The 20,169-nt window shown below is 39.4% G+C and overlaps 1 protein-coding gene across 4 annotated transcripts in view; it reads left to right on the top strand.

Annotated features, from left to right (window-relative positions):
• Positions 1-5,222: 5,222 nt before the first annotated feature.
• Positions 5,223-20,169, top strand: part of LOC127437039 (plasma membrane calcium-transporting ATPase 1-like) — a 73,658-nt gene continuing 58,711 nt past the window's right edge. The window contains exons 1-2 of one of the 4 annotated variants that reach the window (XM_051691669.1): positions 5,223-5,530; positions 19,160-19,564. In XM_051691669.1, coding sequence (XP_051547629.1) covers positions 19,372-19,564 — 193 coding nt within the window. In that variant the 5' untranslated portion in view covers positions 5,223-5,530; positions 19,160-19,371. Of the gene's footprint in view, positions 5,531-12,711; positions 12,819-19,159; positions 19,565-20,169 lie in introns of those variants that run through there. The other 3 variants (XM_051691665.1, XM_051691668.1, XM_051691666.1) reach the window with 3 other exon arrangements.

Raw genomic sequence — 20,169 nt, 5'->3', positions numbered from 1 at the left:
GCGAAGTGTGGATGAAGAAAATCATGAGTTTATCGGGAGAAATTGTAAATTGGGAGCACGGCGGGAGGAGGGGTGGAAAATCGGGGGAAACTTGGTAAAATCGGGAGTGTTGGCAGGTAATGTATGTTTGTGACATCATTTATAATGTTTATTAAAGGAAAATTCTGGATTCAATATGAGTTAAGCTCAGTCAATGCATTTGTGGCATAAAGAAGATTTACGACTTGTCCCTCCTTTTCTTAAAAAAAAAGAAGAAGAAAAAAGCAAAAATCGAGGTTGTAGTGAGGCGCATTTCAAATGGAAGTGAATGGGGCCAATTTTTGAAGGAAATGTGAAGCTTGTAATTTTATAAAAGCACTGACATTAATTCTTCTGTTAAAACGTATGTATTATTTGAGCTGTAAAGTTGTTTAAATCATAATTTTTACGGTCGCCTTAGGGTTTTTAGGGTTTACAGTGTTATGTTGTCATGGCAACGAAGTTGTAAAATTGGATATATGTCAAGTCATTTTTATTTGTATAGCGCTTTTCACAACACACATCATTTCAAAGTAGCTTCACGGAAAATCATGCATTAACAGAAAATGAAACTGTAATATCTATAATGTCTTAGAGTCATCATTGTGTAGTTTGATTAAATATGATTGTAAATTGTGTATAACAATAAATAATTAAATAATAATTGTATTTAGAACCCCAGTGAGCAAGCCAAAGGCGACTGTGGCAAGGAACACAAAACTCCATAAAATGTTGGTTAATGGAGAAAAATAAACTTGCGAGAAACCAGGCTCACTGTGGGGGCCAGTTCCCCTCTGGCTAAACAGCATGCATATAATGCCAATAATAGTTATTTGTGTGCAGTGCAAGTCAGGTTTAAAATTAGTAAACTAACATTATGCCACAAATTCAGTCGACTGAGTTTAACTTGTATTAAACCCAAAATATTTCAGGTTGCACTATGCCTGCGGGGCCATTTGGTCTTCAATATGTAGACAAAACCTGACCCACACACACAGCGCCAGACAGGCCTTAATATCAGTGTATGATATCCAATTATTTCATAATCCTCATAAATACACTTTGGTCTGGGTTTCTTGATTTAAAGACTAGATGTGTGAAGCTGCAGCCTTAAATAGAGCCTCACTGTAAATGCTGGTTCACTGACCTTCATGAAGAGCCAAGGCTCCTCCACTTATACAACATACACATAAACACACACTGAAACAGTAAGTGTAAATATGTAAAATCAAGCATGGAAATGCAGGATGTTGGGTGGGAGAGGCACTTCTCTGGCCCTCAGAGTGAGGGATGTCCTCTCACACATACGCACATTCACACTGGGCACTTGAGGTGAATTATTGTTTGCAAGTGGAAACTTGGCCCCCCATCCCGGCTGCCGGTCCAGTGCTGACTAAGGGCATTGTCTGTGTTTTTGTCGCCCCTCTCCCTTATACACTACACTGTACAGCTGCAGCCTCTTTCCACTGGGCCATTCACCTCTGAAGTCCTGCTGTAAATTCCAGGAGTAACTGGAAACACAAACATGCCCCTGCCCAGGGCAGACTAACACTCAGTATGTTTATATGCACTTTAAAAGATTGATTTTTGGTGGACTAAAATGATAATTTGTCCTTTAAAATGCTTTAGTCAGTCTAAAATCATACCGGTCAGATATTTGAAAAGTCGGACCAACAGACCTGGATAATGCAATCGTAGCTTGGTCTCTTCCAACTTGTATATATGTTAATGAGCCTCGGTGTTGTGTGTGTGCTCTGAAAGACAGAGCTGATGCATGACATACCTAAAAGTCATTAAATGTAATCTCTCTGTTTACAAATGTTTCAAATGCAATGCATTTAAACTATGTATTTACTAAAAGTAATTGACTTACACTAACTAATTACTGAATTGCATTACACCCAACACTGTGCATATAAAAGCATGTTTGATTGTGTGCATGTATTGAGGGACACAATTGCCCTTCACAGTGTTCTAATACCATTCTACTTTCTCATGGAAAATAACCCAAGACTGTCGCTCTGTCAGTGAGGGGAGTTTATTGTTGACTTAATTAAGCAATCTTACACCACACAAACCCTATATTCACCCACATCTAGTATTTCTGAGAAGAGACAATTATTGTAATTACAGCTGTCTGATGACATGTTTGGTATAATGAATGTTTCTCATTAAGTTTCTCTAACCCCAGACAACCTGCCCCAATAGAAATCTATGGCTAAGCATTTTGCAAACTGCAGAAATGGCAAAGTCTGATATTGGTAACCCCATGTTTATAGGATTTGGATAGCGAGGAGCTTGGAATGTAATGATGCGACTTGCCATTTAACATTGCTTTTTAGTCGTGTGTGTGTGTATACTTTTTAGTGCTTTCTTTACCTTTGGGGTTTTCCATGACATGCATATTATTTATAATACTAAATACAGTCTTTATCTCTGTTTGGGTCCCATTGGAATAAAGGAAGTTCTTTGCTGACATGCTGAGTTTGTGGAAACACTTCTAAGAGCCAGGGAGCTGGAGGAGGAAGATTGGTGACCAGGGGAAGTAATAACACCATGTGTCCTGACTGATAGAGTGCCGGACCCTCTTGTGGATGTGCTAATGAGCCATTTCCACTGTCCTCTTCTTCAAAATTGATTGAGTCATGTGATTAGCTGATATTAAATGACACCTCTTGTGTCATCTTTTTCAGAGTTTCAGCAGTAATGCCTTTAAGTCTTATGATTCCTTTGTTGCCTACCCTGAGGAATTGTTCCTGTCAAAGAAGTATTTTTGAACCAAGAATGCTTTGTTGTCCACTATGAACTGCTTGTTAAGCAAACATTCTAATCTCAAATCTTGATAAGAAGGCCAGACTGCCATCAAACTTCCCTGTTCTGACATCACAGTATGTGTGGCCAAATGTCCAGCAAGGTCATGAACTAATACACATACACTTACATAAAAAAATTAAAAAATGATGATGGACAGATGATAGATAGATAAATAGATAGACAGACAGACAGACTGACAGATAGATGGTACTTTTAAATGTGCCTATGTATCTGTGTATGTTTAAATGTGAGACGGTCCAGTTTCGCAAAGGAGAAAGAGATGACTTGTGGATGCCTGCAATACTGGGACATCTTCTCAAAGGCCAGGCATCACACTGTGCCGCCAATGGGAGAGGCTCCAAATAAAAATCTCAGAAGTGGAAACTGGAACAAATAAAAATAGGATTCATGTCCTCTCCACTTCAGAGATTTTGGAAGCCTGAAAGGAAACTTTTTTTGTGGCTTAGCAAGGGCTGTGTTTTACTTTTAGATGAAAATATGGTGCAAACCAAAGTGGTCTGGCCTAATAGATCGACTAGATACTCCTGTGATTCCTACTGCAACCATACTGTATGCATCACATGTTCCACATTTACAAGCAGCTCGCACTTAAGCTGAGCAATCAATGCACTCACTGACATCTACCTTCCCCACCCTGTCTGATTGAACATTAGAAAACTTTTGAGCCTTACTGAACTATGTTAAAATTACATGGTCTTAAGTTGAAGTTTTGCTGTATATCTACAGGATTGAAGACCTGCTCTTGTGTTGCTATGTCCATCTTGTTAATGATAAAACCCATTAGGTGAAAGGATCTTGTCAATAGCACCCACTGAGTCTGATACAAGTGTTGCTCCCAGTTTATCATCAACTGTAGTTGTTTTTCTCTTCGGTTGAGCAAAGGGCTTTATGTGTATTGTATAACCAGGAGATGCCTTGATCTTTGAGTCCAGAATGCATCTCTGTCACCATCATGCTTCCAAAATAACCTACTTTCTGAATGTCCGTTCGTCCGTCACTCTATGGACTTGCATTTTCTTACATTGTTTTTACCTTTCTTGCCAACTTTCAAACTTTGTCTAACAGCATTTCTAATGACTAATTGCTTGTATTTCAGTGCTCATCATTTGCAAGTCACTTTGAAGGAAAGTGTCTACCAAATGAATAACTGTAAATGTAAATGTCAGCAGAGAGATATTACAGAAAACAATAAAATTGAGATAGCAATGTGGATTCTTTTGAGTCCTGCATGGGACAACCCACAACACAGTTCCTCTTTCAAAACATATGGCATCATCTTACCATGTATGACTTGTTCAACAAATGCCAACAGTGGTTACCAATTTTTTTATTTATTTTTTTACAGGTGTGGTTTCAAGATGATTTCCACTAGGCCTTTGTGTAGTGAGTAAAGACTTAACACCACAGAGCAGTCAGTCTTGGGGTACTTTTTATTTATTTTATTTTTATCTGTAGACAAAATCCTTATATGTACATAAGTGGCAGAGCATTCATTTGTGTTATCCAATTAGAACAAGGCTGTGCTTTTTAATATATCAGCATATTTATTATATTCTCATAGATTAGCCTTCAATGGTCTTGCGATCCTTTTTAAAACTCGCCATGTGCTGTTATGTTGCAATTCTTGCAGCTCTCCACCCAAGAAACAGGATATGTCTTCTATATCATGATAAGAGGAAGTTGTGGTATCTGCATGCAAGTTGAAACGTTCAGTACCAAGCACTTGCTTTAGGGCATTTTAGAAATGAGAGAGTGCAGGAGAACATCTTTGCTTGGCATTCCCCTTGTCTCTTTAAAGAAAGCAACTAATTTCTTTGTCGTTACTTAACCAGAGATTCTCATTTGCCTCTGGTACAGGTAGTCCCTGTACATGGGGACTCAGTAGATAGAAAAGGTTCAAAAACAGAAATGCTCCAGGCTGCTCAAGTAAGTGCTTGAGTGGACATGAGTTTGATGAAAATGCAGAAAGAAAAATGCTAGCCATGCAAGTTCACTCAATTTGCAATGTTTTTCCAGGAGCACAATATTTTGCAGTCTGTCTGGTTATCTTTTTCTCAAAACGTTAGTTTAAATTCCCAACAGTGATATTTTAACAACTGACAAATGTTTAATATATATTCTCGGGAAAGAGGGTGAGCAAGGATCAAGGCTGCAGAACGTAGTAATCCGGTTCAGATCAGCGAGTGTAATGAGTTTCAGCACACTGCGAATCAAATACAACAGAATCGAGGAGAGAACGTCATGGAAAGTATGACGTCAGGTTTAATTAGCCGCCGGGGAAAGACTCGTCCATGACTGTAGGCGGAGCCAACGATACCGGCCCGTGCTTGAAGCTTATCGTGTATTAAGTAAACAAAATAAAAACGATCAGAGTGAACAAGCTATTTTTCATTTCACCGATCTCAGAAACATATCTGAAAATGATGTTAATACACACGGATAAGACCAAATGGGGCTGCGAAGAGGGGGTCTTCTCGTGTGACTGATATCTCAGCCGATCCAATGAAGGTCCTCCTGTATGTCAGTGCCAATCCTCCTGACGTGCATCACATGTCTCAGGCGACGCGCGCCTGTGGGAGGGATTTCTCTGCAGATTGGAGCAGTTAGATAGACGGCAGTGTGAGTCTGAGGGAGATCGAGAGAGCGAGGGGGTCTCAGGCACCGTTCGGAGAGCATTGTGAGTGTAATTTGCTCATTTCTCGTTTGCATGCTTGTTTAGGTCGTTACTGTATTTTGAGGTGATGCGCTGGCGAAATGCATCGTTTTCCTGCTTTATCTCTGCCTATTGTCTGCCTTTACTCACCTCACCGTACTGCCCGCTAGCCTGCGTTATTATCAGCTAGCCAAATTGGCTAGGCAACTCCTGCTACTTTGCAAGAAGGCAACGTGACTGCTGTGCATTTTTAACACACAGCTGCCTATTGTCACCGCAAGGGAGGTGGGTGCCTGGAAAATCAATGGGGGTTTAATGCTGTCGCTCCATGTTGAGATGCAGGGATGAGGTGAGCTCGTGCACTGCACGCTGGAAAGTTGCATTTGACGTATGAAGCTCTTGAAATGTGTTCGACCGCACGCGCCTCGTTTCTACAGCGACACACGTGAAACGACATTTATTTTAAAAACACTCGGATAAAAAAAGCTATATCGCTTTCACAATGGGAGGACCAGGCATTGCTGTTCTCCTGTTGTATGCTTTTGACACGTTATCTAAGACCGGGTGACCCGTGGAGACCGTAGATAATGTCGTTTTAACCGCCATCGGGCGTTTACATCCCTCATATAACACCGCAGTTAACGGCAGTTTATTAAAACAAGCGCTATCGACAGTTCGGTCATTTAAATGGCTGTCAAACGAGCTAACGTGTCCCGCTTTTTAAGCGACCGTCTCTGTCCTGTAACGGACTCCTGTGTCTCGTTAGATGGTCAGGGGTTTGTGACATTAGCCAGCTGGACATTTCGAGTTTTACCCGAACAGCCAATAAAATTGCGGCGGAAAGTTGGACACCACTCCAGCTTCACGAAAGTTCGTTTAGGTGCGACGCTGTCATCAAGATTACAGCAATACACCCTTCTTGACAGGATGACTTGAGTTGAGACCGCTAGCGGTGGAGCTAGCAGGCTTAAGCCAACTGCGAGGACGCCTCAGCTGTCAACTTGCTGTGTGAACCATTACCCGCTTTGTCAGTTATCGCATGCGGGTATGTATTTTACTACTGTCTGCGTTCAGTCGGCTGATATGCTTGTTGATCAGCGTTAAGCTTGGCGCATTCATATCTACAGTTGTAGGAGGCAGTCCTAATTCCTCCTGTCAAGTGTGACTTGGCATGGGAACTTGAACAAGAGCTGTGCGACACGTCAAACTGGCCAGAATCGAATTTGAAGGAGCAGATGTGCAAGACACAATGCACCCTACCTAATCGGCTGAGATATTGTGTGCGCTGTCTGCCTTATGTGTTACAATTGAATATGGCACTTACAGTTTAGTAGATAGACCCCTCTGTTTTACCTCTGCAAGGACCCTTCAGTGTTGTGCGCGTTCAAGTAGGGTGTCAGGTCCATTGCTCCTCGACATACACACATCATTCGCTGCCCTGTTGCTTCTTTTGCACAAGCGTGTATAGCCCCTTATAATACCTCGCTGTATGACAGCAATGCTGGATTTGACCTTGAGTGTTTCTCTGCCACAAACCTCAAAACTTCGAAATGTGTATTTGTTTTTAAAACTCTGCCTTGTTGGTAATTGCAGTGTACATTTGTTTTGGCTGGAAAGGTCTGCAAAAGGTGCTTTAGGTGTATACTGACCTTTGACATGACTGTTGACATGGTTATTTTACTCCTGAGGAGGATCAATGAGAGTTAAAAATGTTTATAAGGAGATTTATAATGGATACAAACTGTATAAAACAGTTGAGAAGCACCACAGCATGACATCTTTCCTGATGCACGATAATAGAAACAGGTTTCCCAGAGACAACACAGAGCAAAGTACCTTGAGTGTTTTGTGCAAAGTGCAGTCTGGTATTCTGTTTGTTAAATGGTTCAGTGCAGCTAGCATACAGAAAAATTGCCCTCATTATGACTGCTTATACGGTGCCTATGTTATAAGAGCTAGGCTAAATATTTTTCTGTAGATGTGATCTACTGCAGCATGGCATTATGATTTAACTTCAGCATAAACTGTTAATGGTCTAATTTTTTAATGATTTACTTTTTAACATTAAATAAACTAACCTTTTACTGTGTCAAATGAGCTTCAGAGGCCTTTGAACTGTTATGTGTGCAAGAATAACTTGGGTGTCTCATTTTCCACCTATAAATGAGCTATATAACATATATATATATAAAAACAAACTGCTCTGGAAAAAATTAAGAGACCACTGCAAATGGGGGGGTCTGGGTAGCTCAGCGAGTATTGACGCTGACTACCACCCCTGGAGTTGCGAGTTCGAATCCAGGGCAGGCAGAGTGACTCCAGTCAGGTCTCCTAAGCAACCAAAATTGGCCCGGTTGCAAGGGTGGGTAGAGTCACATGGGGTAACCTCCTCGTGGTCGCGATTAGGGGTTCTCACTCTCACTGGGGTGCGTGGTAAGTTGTGCGTGGATCGCGGAGAAGTAGCATGAACCTCCATGTGCTGTGAGTCTCCGCGGTGTCATGCACAGCGAGCCACGTGATAAGATTTGCGGATTGACAGTCTCAGAAGCAGAGGCAACTGAGACTTGTCCTCCGCCACCCGGATTGAGGTAACCGCGCCACCACGAGGACCTACTAAGTAGTGGGAATTGGGCATTCCAGACTGGGAGAAAAGGGGATAAAAAAAAAAAAAAAAAAAAGACCACTGCAAAATTTTCAGTTTCTCTGGATTTACTATTTATAGGTATGTGTTTGAGTAAAATGAACTTTTTTGTTTTATTCTATAAAGTACTGACAATATTTCTCCCAAATTCCAAATAAAAATATTGTCAATTAGAGCATTTATTTGCAGTAAATGACAACTGGTCAAAATAACAGAAGTGTTTTCAGACCTCGAATAATGCAATGAAAACTAATTCTATGATGGATGGCCACAAGCCATCAAACAAAGCCGAGCTGCTTGAATTTTTGCGCCAGGAGTGGCAAAGTCACCCAACAGCAATGTGAAAGACTGGTAGAGAGCATGCTAAGATGCATGCAATCTGTGAAAGAAAATCAGGGTTACTCCACCAAATATTGATTTCTGAACTCTTCTTAAGTTAAAACATTAGTATTGTGTTGTTTAAAAATGAATATGAACTTGTTTTCTTTGCATTATTCGAGGTCTGAAAACACTGCATTTTTTATTTTAATTTTTTTGTTATTTTGACCAGTTGTCGTTTTCTGCAAGTAAATACTCTAAATGACAATATTGTTATTTGTAATTTGGGAGAAATATTGTCAGTACTTTATAGAATAAAACAAATGTTCATTTTACTCAAACACATACCTATAAATGGTAAATCCAGAGAAACTGGTAATTTTGCAGTGGTCTCTTAATTGTTTCCAGAGCTGAATATATATATATATATATATATCAGTGTTTCCCCTATATGGAAACCCCTATATGGCACCGCCACTGCTGAGATTTCACATGGTTCATTAATATACTTAACGCAATTTGCTAGGCCCAGTCAGCTGTGCACTTTTTACACTGCACGCTCTTGAATGGGGCTGGTACTATGAAACGAAAGGGAGCCAAACACACTCGCACACAAATACACGCACGTAATCACAGTGATGTTACCGTATAGCAGTCCAATGTAAGCGTGTCCTGCAGCGGAGAAGCAGGATACCCGCAGGGTCTGTATATCAGCGCGGGATTGCAGGTATTGCGCACAAATGTAATCAATGTAATCATGTTCCACGTTCAGACTGCGGGGAATTACCGCACACTTTTATTCATTTTAACATGTAGCAGCAAATTGGTAAACCAATCCATACAGATGAACAAATTAATAATCTTGTGTTTGTATCAAACTGTAATTTCAGAATCCGCGCAAGTAAATCAGCTCTTCCTCATCCCTCTTTCGTGCACCTCACTGAACGCTTGCTGAGTTTGTGTAAGTGCACGCAGAGAGAAAGTCACAAGTTTGTCGCATATTTACTGAACTTAAGATTCGATGTGCGAATGCCGTTGTACCACGTCTCTGTTAGCGAGCGATGCAATAAAACTATCACTCCTGTTTATAATCAACAAAGCAAAGCTGTCAACATTGCAAGCGCGCAACGTCGATCTAGTTTTCCTTCCTTTCATATCGCCAAGCGTTTTCATATCGCCACGTGTTTTCATATGACTCCCTCATATCATATTACAGCACCTTTGGCAAGAAAGGCAGACACGGCAAAAATGCTTTGTGTAAACTGCTACCAGAACTATGCTGGGTGAAGAGAATCTACTGCAGGGAGAAGAGAAACAATTAAACACCTGTTACATCTGTCATCTCCATCTATCTGGAGTATTTAAGGAGAGAAGACAGTGTGTCCAGGGCCAGCAAGCCTGTCACTCTCTCCTCTCCTCTTGCTGCTTTCTTTTCTCTGCGCTGGGAATCAGTCAATTTTAAATATTATGTAAAAATATGCATAAATAATAATATAGGAATATAAATAATATAATATTAATAATATACATAATATGAAAAAAACATCCTTTTCTATCTTTTAATATACATATAAAATAAGCAAGGTTCTCTCTCAGGATTTCATCTGTTAACATTTTCAATGCATTTTGTCAACTTTAAACTGCCATTTTAATGTAACTGGTGAGTATTGACTTGTACTCTTAAAGTGATAGTAATGACAGAAATTTCATTTTTGGGTGAACTGCCCTTTAATTATCTGTTATAGTCTTTGTTAAAGGTATCTGCCACGAACAACAACATTAAATGTAAGTCAGCACATGATTGCATCACGTCTTGCTGAGAAACAAGTAACTGAAGCAGAGGACCATAATTAGGCTATATACTTTAAAAATCATTCTATCTGAATAAAGCTAGAGGAAAGAATTGTAACCCCCTGTGAGATTTAGGTAAGATTGTTGTAAATGTTGAGATGTTTTATAAAATTGTATTCCCAGAGCAATCCAGAGCCCTTCAAAAGCCCCCAGTAAACACACAGGACAAGACAAACATGAATAACCCATCTATAATGATTCTAAGGTCATTTTATGCTATTTCTCCACCAATGTGTGTAAATACATGTTCGGCATTACGGGCTCATGGATGCACGCACAGCACCGCTGCTGAAAAAAAATCCTAGGGGAAACACTGCATAAACAGTGTGTATTATATATATATATATATATATATATATATATATATATACAGGTGCATCTCAATAAATTATAATGTCATGGAAAAGTTCATTTATTTCAGTAATTCAACTCAAATTGTGAAACTCGTGTATTAAATAAATTCAGTGCACACAGACTGAAGTAGTTTAAGTCTTTGGTTCTTTTAATTGTGATGATTTTGGCTCACATTTAACAAAAACCCACCAATTCACTATCTCAAAAAATTAGAATATGGTGACATGCCAATCAGCTAATCAACTCAAAACACCTGCAAAGGTTTCCTGAGAAAAATGGTCTCTCAGTTTGGTTCACTAGGCTGCACAATCATGGGGAAGACTGCTGATCTGACAGTTGTCCAGAAGACAATCATTGACACCCTTCACAAGGAGGGTAAGCCACAAACATTCATTGCCAAAGAAGCTGGCTTTTCACAGAGTGCTGTATCCAAGCATGTTAACAGAAAGTTGAGTGGAAGGAAAAAGTGTGGAAGAAAAAGATGCACAACCAACCGAGAGAACCGCAGCCTTATGATTGTCAAGCAAAATCGATTCGAGAATTTGGGTGAACTTCACAAGGAATGGACTGAGGCTGGGGTCAAGGCATCAAGAGCCACCACACACAGACATGTCAAGGAATTTGGCTACAGTTGTCGTATTCCTCTTGTTAAGCCACTCCTGAACCACAGACAACGTCAGAGGCATCTTACCTGGGCTAAGGAGAAGAAGAACTGGACTGTTGCCCAGTGGTCCAAAGTCCTCTTTTCAGATGAGAGCAAGTTTTGTATTTCATTTGGAAACCAAGGTCCTAGAGTCTGGAGGAAGGGTGGAGAAGCTCATAGCCCAAGTTGCTTGAAGTCCAGTGTTAAGTTTCCACAGTCTGTGATGATTTGGGGTGCAATGTCATCTGCTGGTGTTGGTCCATTGTGTTTTTTGAAAACCAAAGTCACTGCACCCGTTTACCAAGAAATTTTGGAGCACTTCAGGCTTCCTTCTGCTGACCAGCTTTTTAAAGATGCTGATTTCATTTTCCAGCAGGATTTGGCACCTGCCCACACTGCCAAAAGCACCAAAAGTTGGTTAAATGACCATGGTGTTGGTGTGCTTGACTGGCCAGCAAACTCACCAGACCTGAACCCCATAGAGAATCTATGGGGTATTGTCAAGAGGAAAATGAGAAACAAGAGACCAAAAAATGCAGATGAGCTGAAGGCCACTGTCAAAGAAACCTGGGCTTCCATACCACCTCAGCAGTGCCACAAACTGATCACCTCCATGCCACGCCGAATTGAGGCAGTAATTAAAGCAAAAGGAGCACCTACCAAGTATTGAGTACATATACAGTAAATGTACATACTTTCCAGAAGGCCAACAATTCACTAAAAATGTTTTTTTTTTATTGGTCTTATGATGTATTCTAATTTTTTGAGATAGTGAATTGGTGGGTTTTTGTTAAATGTGAGCCAAAATCATCACAATTAAAAGAACCAAAGACTTAAACTACTTCAGTCTGTGTGCATTGAATTTATTTAATACACGAGTTTCACAATTTGAGTTGAATTACTGAAATAAATGAACTTTTCCACGACATTCTAATTTATTGAGATGCACCTGTGTGTATATATATATATATATATATATAATGTACTGTATATTTTTATTGACCTGTTTCATGTGATGTCACTGTATGACCGCGCTGGCCAAAATTCCATTTACCTTAAATGTACTGCGCTGTGGGATGTTACAAAGCCTTCTTCAGGAGTTAAAAGCAGCTCTCTGTGATGGGATCATCACAGACGTTTTGTAATATTGTGACCAAATTATCAGACCTGAAAACAACACTTGAGAGATGTTTACGGTGATGTGCAGGACTGGTGTGTGTGTGTACTTGCTGGTCACATCAGACTCGCCACATACGGAGATGAATAGTGTATAAAATATATTTAAATGTCCGTGAAAGTCCAATTTGGCTGTATTTATGCTGTCTTCAGACCTGTATGAACTTTTCCTGGGACTTGCCATGGATCAAAAGCAATTTTTAATGTGTTTCTTGATATTGTTTTACAGATTTTTTTTTTTTTTTTTTCTCCATTCACTGCCAATGTTTCCTCCCGCTGATGGTCACAAATAAGGCGGCTGTGAGGAAAAGGTGACGTCACTGAATCAGGTCCATAAATATCTTTAAATGTCTTTAGATCTTAAATGTCTTAAGATCTTTATTTGTATTAGTAATTTTCCACCTGTTTTCATAGACTTGTGTGACAGCACATGGGCCGGTTGTGGAAATTAGAGATGGTAAATGTTTGGATGTGGGGAGGTGCTTGTATACGCTTGTTTTTTTTTTTTTTTACCACTTTATTTTAATTGATTTTTTGTTTCGTTTGAAGTGGAATTTAAATGTATAAATATCTTTCGTCTAAGTTTTTTGTGTTTTAATAAATAAGTTAATTTTTAAAGCAAAATCAGTAAAGCAAAAATAATGACAGATCCCTCGGCAGTGGGGTTAATGTAATCGGATTTTGCAGTATATATATATATATATATATATATATATATATACACACACATTATAAAGATATTGTGAAAATATTTCTTGCATATTGCCCAACCCAAATTGCACATGAGAGATTCCTCTCTTTAAGTACTGATTTAGAGCATTGAAGTGTGTTCTTATAGAACTGAAAACCAAATATCATTGCATACTCCAAACAAAATGTGCATACATCTGTAAAATACATGTGAGATGTTGTAATATTATAGTAATGAAAATAAATGTTAACGTTCCATTCTGAGTGATATGGAAAGATGGTAAGCCCCTCTCTCTAGTATTTTTTTATGCAAGAGGCCACTGACTTGGTGTCACATTAATCTGAGGTGACATTCAACCCCACGGAAGCTGTTATAAACAGCTTAAAATAGTGTCCTGAGCTATTAAAGGAATATTCCGGGTTCAGTACAAGTTAAACTCAATCAACAGCATTTGTGGCATAATATTGATTAAAACCAAAATTAATTTTGACTTGCCCCTCCTTTTCTTAAAAAGGAAAATCTGGGTTCCAACATGAACATGGGTTCTGATCATGCCAACGCACTAACGTCAGCGTGAACTGATTCCCCTCATGGACACGGAAGTAAACAATTATAATGAAAAGGACTTAAATATTGACCTGTTTAACACATCCGTTAACCAGTTGACTTTACAACACATTATTGTATAGCAATTGTAAACCCTCATCTTGCCCATTATCCCATCAGTGATGGTTTAATTGTTATAGTCATCACTTCTTAGTCAATGACATCTTCAAAGATATGCTTTTCTTGGTGCTGGTGAAAACATGAAATCACTGAACCTTTAAGAAAGGTATAGGCTAAGTGGTGTCTTATTTTATCAGTGTGAAGTATACATGTCATTTGATGGCCATCCTAAACAAGGTTCACAATTTGAGGACTAGATTATTGAAGGGTTTTGTTTTATGTGGCTGGGTGGATGGCTGGCTGGTGTGAGTTGGCAGGATCAGTGTCTGAGGGTATAGTAGAAGTGCCCAGCCAGTTGTGTGAAGTGGCCCTAAGTGCACTGAGCTATGCAGCATAAGAAAGGCGGTGCGACTGCATTGTACCCTCCACATAGAAATGGCCTGACCCACTTCAGCAACAGCCACAGAGGGATGGGAGGGGGCAGTCTGAAGCTGCTAAAAATACCCCATTACCGACAGCTTCACTCACTACAGAGGGATCCCTGGAATTGCTGCCCTTGACTTGCATGATGTTGGCTCTTACAGTATAGGGTCTCCAATTGCCAACCAAGACCAAGAGGGTTTTCCTTAGGTTTTCTTGGAACCTCACCACTACTGCTTTCAAATGCTTTACAGGGTTTGTGTGGGGAGCAGGGCGGGGCTGAGCGGCGTATGGGCAGAGCGAGGCCGGGAAGATAAGTGGTGAATGAGTTCCACCTGTGTGCCACACCGGTCTCGCGTTCCATTGAGGGGCAGTGGGAGTATTTAAGGAGAGGAGACAGCGTGTCCGGGGCCAGCAAGCCTGTCACTCTCTCCTCTCCTCTCGCTGCTTTCTCTCTCTCTCTCTCTCTCTCTCTCTCTCTCTCTGTTCTCTCCAACCCCCCATTCACGTGCGAGTCGGACAGGGAAATGGGGGGGTGGGTATTAAGTGACAGCCCGGAGAATTCCACAGCCTGAGTTTGACGATGGGGGGTATGGGTAGAGCGTTCCAGTGAGGGGCGGTGGGAGTATTTAAGGAGAGAAGACGGCGGCAGATGGGGAGAGAGAGATGCCTGAAGCTGTGTGTTTGTTGATGTGTTAGTGTGAAGCAGTGTGTTATTGTGTGCGACTGAAAAGTGCAACAATAAATGTCTACGTGTTTTGTCAAGCCGGTTCCTGCCGCCTCCTTGCCAATTGTATGATCTGTTACAGTTTGTTTTAGAGGGGCAGTTTTGACACCAATTTCCAACATGTGAACCTTCCTCTTTTATTCCTAGGTGATGACGGGTGCATAGTGAAATGTGTAGTTTAGAGGTTTGATTGGTGACTACATTTTTTACTGTGTAAATACATCACACAGTAAAAAAATGGCTTGCTCTTTGTCAGGGTTGTCATACAGCTCTTTTCATATACTTGTATTATTAGTCTTTATGCATATCAGTGTAGTCTACAGTATGGCTGAAAGATTAATCGAAACAAAATTGAAATGCGATATGATTCAGTGTGATTATCAAATCGTGAGGGCTGCGATTTCATTAAATAAATAAATAGTCTGAATAAGCACAGCACAGTGGGCAGTGCATGTGCACAACTGTTTTGTCTGTGTTGTGTAGCTTTCTTAAATACATGTTAACTGGGTCACTGTATTACACATGTGGTTTCAGAGCTGTTCTGTGCTTGATACACAAAATGTATCTATCTGTTGCCCAAAGCGCCTCAGAATTACTTTAATTGCACATTTGTGTAACTTCACATACCTCTATGCTTGGCTGCTAAATTGTACTATACAAATTTAAAATAACCCCATGACAGCAGGTTTTTGCAGACAGCAAGGCAGAAGAAATCATTTTGTGGGATTAAAAGGCTGTTGTCAAGTCAACTCGACTACAAAGAACAGAAACTTCTGTTCCTTTAATTTTCAAAATAAAAGCTTTGGCCAAAATAAAGGCTTGAGGGTTTAACTGGACTGCTTTGCAATGCCACGAGCAAGTTAAGAAATTGTTAAATAAATAAATGACTACTGAATAATAATAATAATAATAAAAAAATATAATTATTATTATTATTCATTATAAATAATTATTATAAAGTCAAGTCTATATGGCAAGGGTTAACAGAGTTGCCGTTGCTCAACCATACCATGGTAGCTGTTAGTTTGAAGATCCAGTCACAATGATTTTCCATTGTTGTGACATGTGACCTGAAACTGTCACTGCACTGCAGAGGTTTGGCACTTCCCTCATCTTGGCCAAACAGCCATTCATAGATGATAATTGGGAGCATGAGAGGTACTGAAAGGTTATCTTACTTGAAACCTGAAGTAATCCCTCATGCTTCTACAAGTTTTGTGTCATAACAGTCATGTACACTTGTTTGTGAACACGGTTATTATGAGAATTGTGTGTCGGATTAAACCTTGACAATAAAATGTATTAAGTACTTGTCATGCCAGTCATATTTGGAAGTTCTGTGTTAACCCATCGTTCTTTTCTCTAAGAAGTGTTGAAGCATTCATTTTTGTGCCACAAAACGTTGCTGCTTCAAAAGGGAAAAATAGCTAGTTGTTACAATCTGAAGTGGTTGGGTGTTTCACTTCCAGTTTTAAAAAAACGATAAAACTGAGCTTGTTGACTTCGAAAATGTCCAGCTGCAAGTTAATTTTTTTGTTCCGCTTAGAAAAAGGGCTGGGCGATATGAAAAAAAATATTTAATTGATAATCGAAGTGATCAAAAAATCTTATTTTACCACCTCCCCAAATCCAAACATTTACTGTCTCCCAATGGCCCCATTTGCCATCATGCAAGCATCTGTCAACGACAACAGGTGGAAAATTACTAATAGTCTGCAGATTATGAACTAAAGACAATTGTAAATGTAAAGATGATGATAATAATAATAATAATAATAATAAAGCCTAAAAAATTCCCTTGCGCTCACAAAATAATGCTGCCAAATGTGTGTTCTTATCGAATTTGTGTTTTATATTGTGTTTTGTGAATACAGTTAATGCTGCATAATGAAAATAAAATAGAACAAAATTTTAGGTTCAAGGTGAACATGTCTTCTATTATTTTATGATTTATTCACTTTCGTCTTTCTTTAAATGAAAGACATATTTACTGAACCTGCAGAGTTGCATTCAAAATGTATGTTAACCGTGAACTGGTCCGTGGAAATAAAGCGAACTTAACTCGCAGCACCTCCTGAGATGATCAGAGATCATTTTCAACATTCTCATAGACGACATTATTCTTGCAAACAGTTTTCAGACGAGTGAAAACATGCTTGTGCTCCACGCCTCTGAACAAACAGCGAATCAGACACGAGCATTGACGGCTTTTCTTTTGTCTGTTCTTAAATATAATAAGGTGTGTTTCTTCAAGTGCATGTCTTTGTGACTAACAGCATTTCCTGTCATGTGTCACTCCGAAACGTCTTACAGGTCACCTGCCTTTTGCAGGTAGATGAGCAAAATTACCAGCGCATGAAATACATTTGGATGAGGAGCTTGCGAACTGGATTCAGCCTCGTCGCATTTTGCGGGTGGCGGGTGCTGGGCGCTGGGCTACAGTTTAATATATTCGCTGATTTCATAGATCCATGGTTTTGACAATCCCCGATATTGTCGAGCATCGTCAGTCAATTGAGTGTCGTAATCAGCATCGGGATCTTTGCAAGATATCTTCGATATCCAATAACATTATACTATCGCCCAGCCCTACTTAGAAAAGGCTTTTTTAACCACATCATCTTTCTCCCCTTCAGTCAAAATTTCCATGCCCCAACTTTTTCACCCAACTGGTCCTTTTTTTTTTTATATACACAGATCACCCCTGCTCCTAAACCAGTTGGTACAATTCTTGATTATAATTCTAAGAACTCCTTTTAATGAAATCATCCTGATAAAGTTGGATAATGAAAACACTGTCTGCCAGTGCTTTCAGAATGAGGCGGTTACCTTGTATGCATGAGCACATGGACAAGTATATGGCTTTGAGATGCTGGCAGCACTAAGAACTATATAGAGATTTGATTGTGGATCTTTTGATGCCAGATTGACTGTCATTGAGTTAGCCCTACTGGCTACTAAACTGGTCATGTCAGCTGGCCCTTCCTTGAAGGGAACATTAGTTTTCTTATATCTGTAGTGCAGTAGAGGGTCACCCCTATTTACTGCGATCTCTGCTAGTGTGTTGTTGGGTTTTAGGTTATGCTATAGATACAAGATGTTCAAGCAGTGTCTGTTTTCACTAAGGTCTCACTGTGAATTGTATGGTGTTATTAAAAGGCTCTCTTCAGTTTTATAGTGCCAGTTTCCTTATTTTGTATTAGGGATGTGCAAGTCTACATTTTTCATAATTGACTAGACAGTGGGTTGACTGAACGACTAGTCGTGTTAAGGATAATGTATAATTAGGCTCCGTTCACGTGACCCCAATCAGACACATTTCAGAGAGATGTACTGATGCTAAGCACAGCACTTAAATGTGGTAACTAAAGTATATTTATAGTAAATAAAATAGGCTAAACAACTATAACATCCTGTTGCACAAAACTATTAAATTAAGTAAAGTAAGAAATAAGAAAGGCTCAAATACAGAGCAGCACAATGACACGCTTCAATATACGGAGCACTTCAGGGTGACCTTTGCTGCACATTCAAAAGTGCAAAACAGCAAGATTGTTTCTACTTTATAATTTGAGTTGAATTGACTCAAATTTAGATCATGCAATAACACAGCTCAAATAAAGATTATAACTGATTCTAGATCAATCATTACATAAAAGTACTTCTCCACTAAAATGCATATATACCTGAACTTTAGTTGCACATACACAAGGTGATCTGAAATAGTCAACAGGGTCCAACTTGACCAAAGGGGACGCAGATCACCCTGATGGTGTAATCACACGAAACAACTATTTTCAACAAAACAACATAATTAATAGTACAAAAGAGCTAAAAGCTCTGCGAATAACTATTCAAATGCCCCCAAATGTTCTCTTTGACCATGGAAACATCATGAAATAATTCAAACGCACTGGGTATTCCCTTTAGCCCCAATTGTGTACTCAGTTGTTAATAAATAAATTCATGGAAGATTGATATTTCAGTTATGAGCCCAAAACTTGATATTTCAAGTAATGTTTAAGTAGGACAAATTTTTTTCCCAGTAATGACAACATTAGGGTTTACAATGTAGTTGGGTTTTGTTTTTGTGAAAATATTCAACATTCAAGAACAGTAGTAATAATAATAATAATAATAATACATTCTTCTTTCCCTCTTCACAGATCTCCTTGGGCTGATTTTCCATTCACAATGAAAGCAACTGGACAGTCTGAAAGGAATGGCTTGTGAATTATCCTGCCACCTGCAGTCGGGCATCCTCCTTGTCTGAAGGACATCATTGTTTATGGGAACTATTGGCATTGTCTCCTGAGGATATAGCTCTCCTTTTGGGACGCCATTTTCCACCCTTGCTGAGAAGCAGTGTAGCCAGGAGATGGCTAACAACTCATACAGTGGGGTGAAGAACTCTGTGGCTGAGCCCAATCATGAAGGAGAGTTTGGCTGCTCGCTCAAAGAGCTGCGCTCTCTTATGGAACTGCGGGGGGCAGAAGGATTAGACAAAATCCATGACACTTATGGGGACGTTAATGGACTTTGCAGCAGACTGAAAACATCGCCTGTTGATGGTACATAATCATTATCTTACACTTGCTTTGGTTTGCAGAAGTCTCTCTTAGTTTGTCTAAAGAAGTCAAATTTTAGTTTAGTTTAAGTTGCATTTCACTCGAATTAGCAATAATATGTAGTTGGCTGGGCGATATGGCCAAAAACATGATCACAATATCCTTTTTATAACGTTCAATATCGATATTTATCATAATATACATTCACATTTGTACATTGCGATTTTTTTATTTTATTTTTTTATTTCCAAGTTGGCAGAAGAAAAGAAGAGACAGGCACAGAGACAGCCAAAGCATTGGGGTCTAAGGGATCTTCTACCAAAATATTAAAATATTTTGAGTTTATCAGTCGATTGCAGTTGGATGTGAATGTTAAAAGATCATCTGTTCGTTGTGAAGCTTAATGACAGCAGTTCAGTGTTTGTTTGAATATTTGTACATTCAAATTATATATTTTTTTATATTTCTTTACATTCAGATACCCAAGCATGAGGGCACAGGGCTCCAGACTAAAAAAAAAATTACTTAGGAGCCATTGGCTCCTAAACTGAAAATTAAGGAGCCAAATGGCTGTTTTAGTCGCCAAATCACAGAATTGCTCAATTTAG

This window comes from Myxocyprinus asiaticus, chromosome 47 (genome assembly GCF_019703515.2).
Source record: "Myxocyprinus asiaticus isolate MX2 ecotype Aquarium Trade chromosome 47, UBuf_Myxa_2, whole genome shotgun sequence".
Classification (NCBI taxonomy): Eukaryota; Metazoa; Chordata; class Actinopteri; order Cypriniformes; family Catostomidae; genus Myxocyprinus; species Myxocyprinus asiaticus.
Note: the sequence above shows the minus strand (reverse complement) of the source record. Positions and strands in the feature narration are given on the sequence as shown.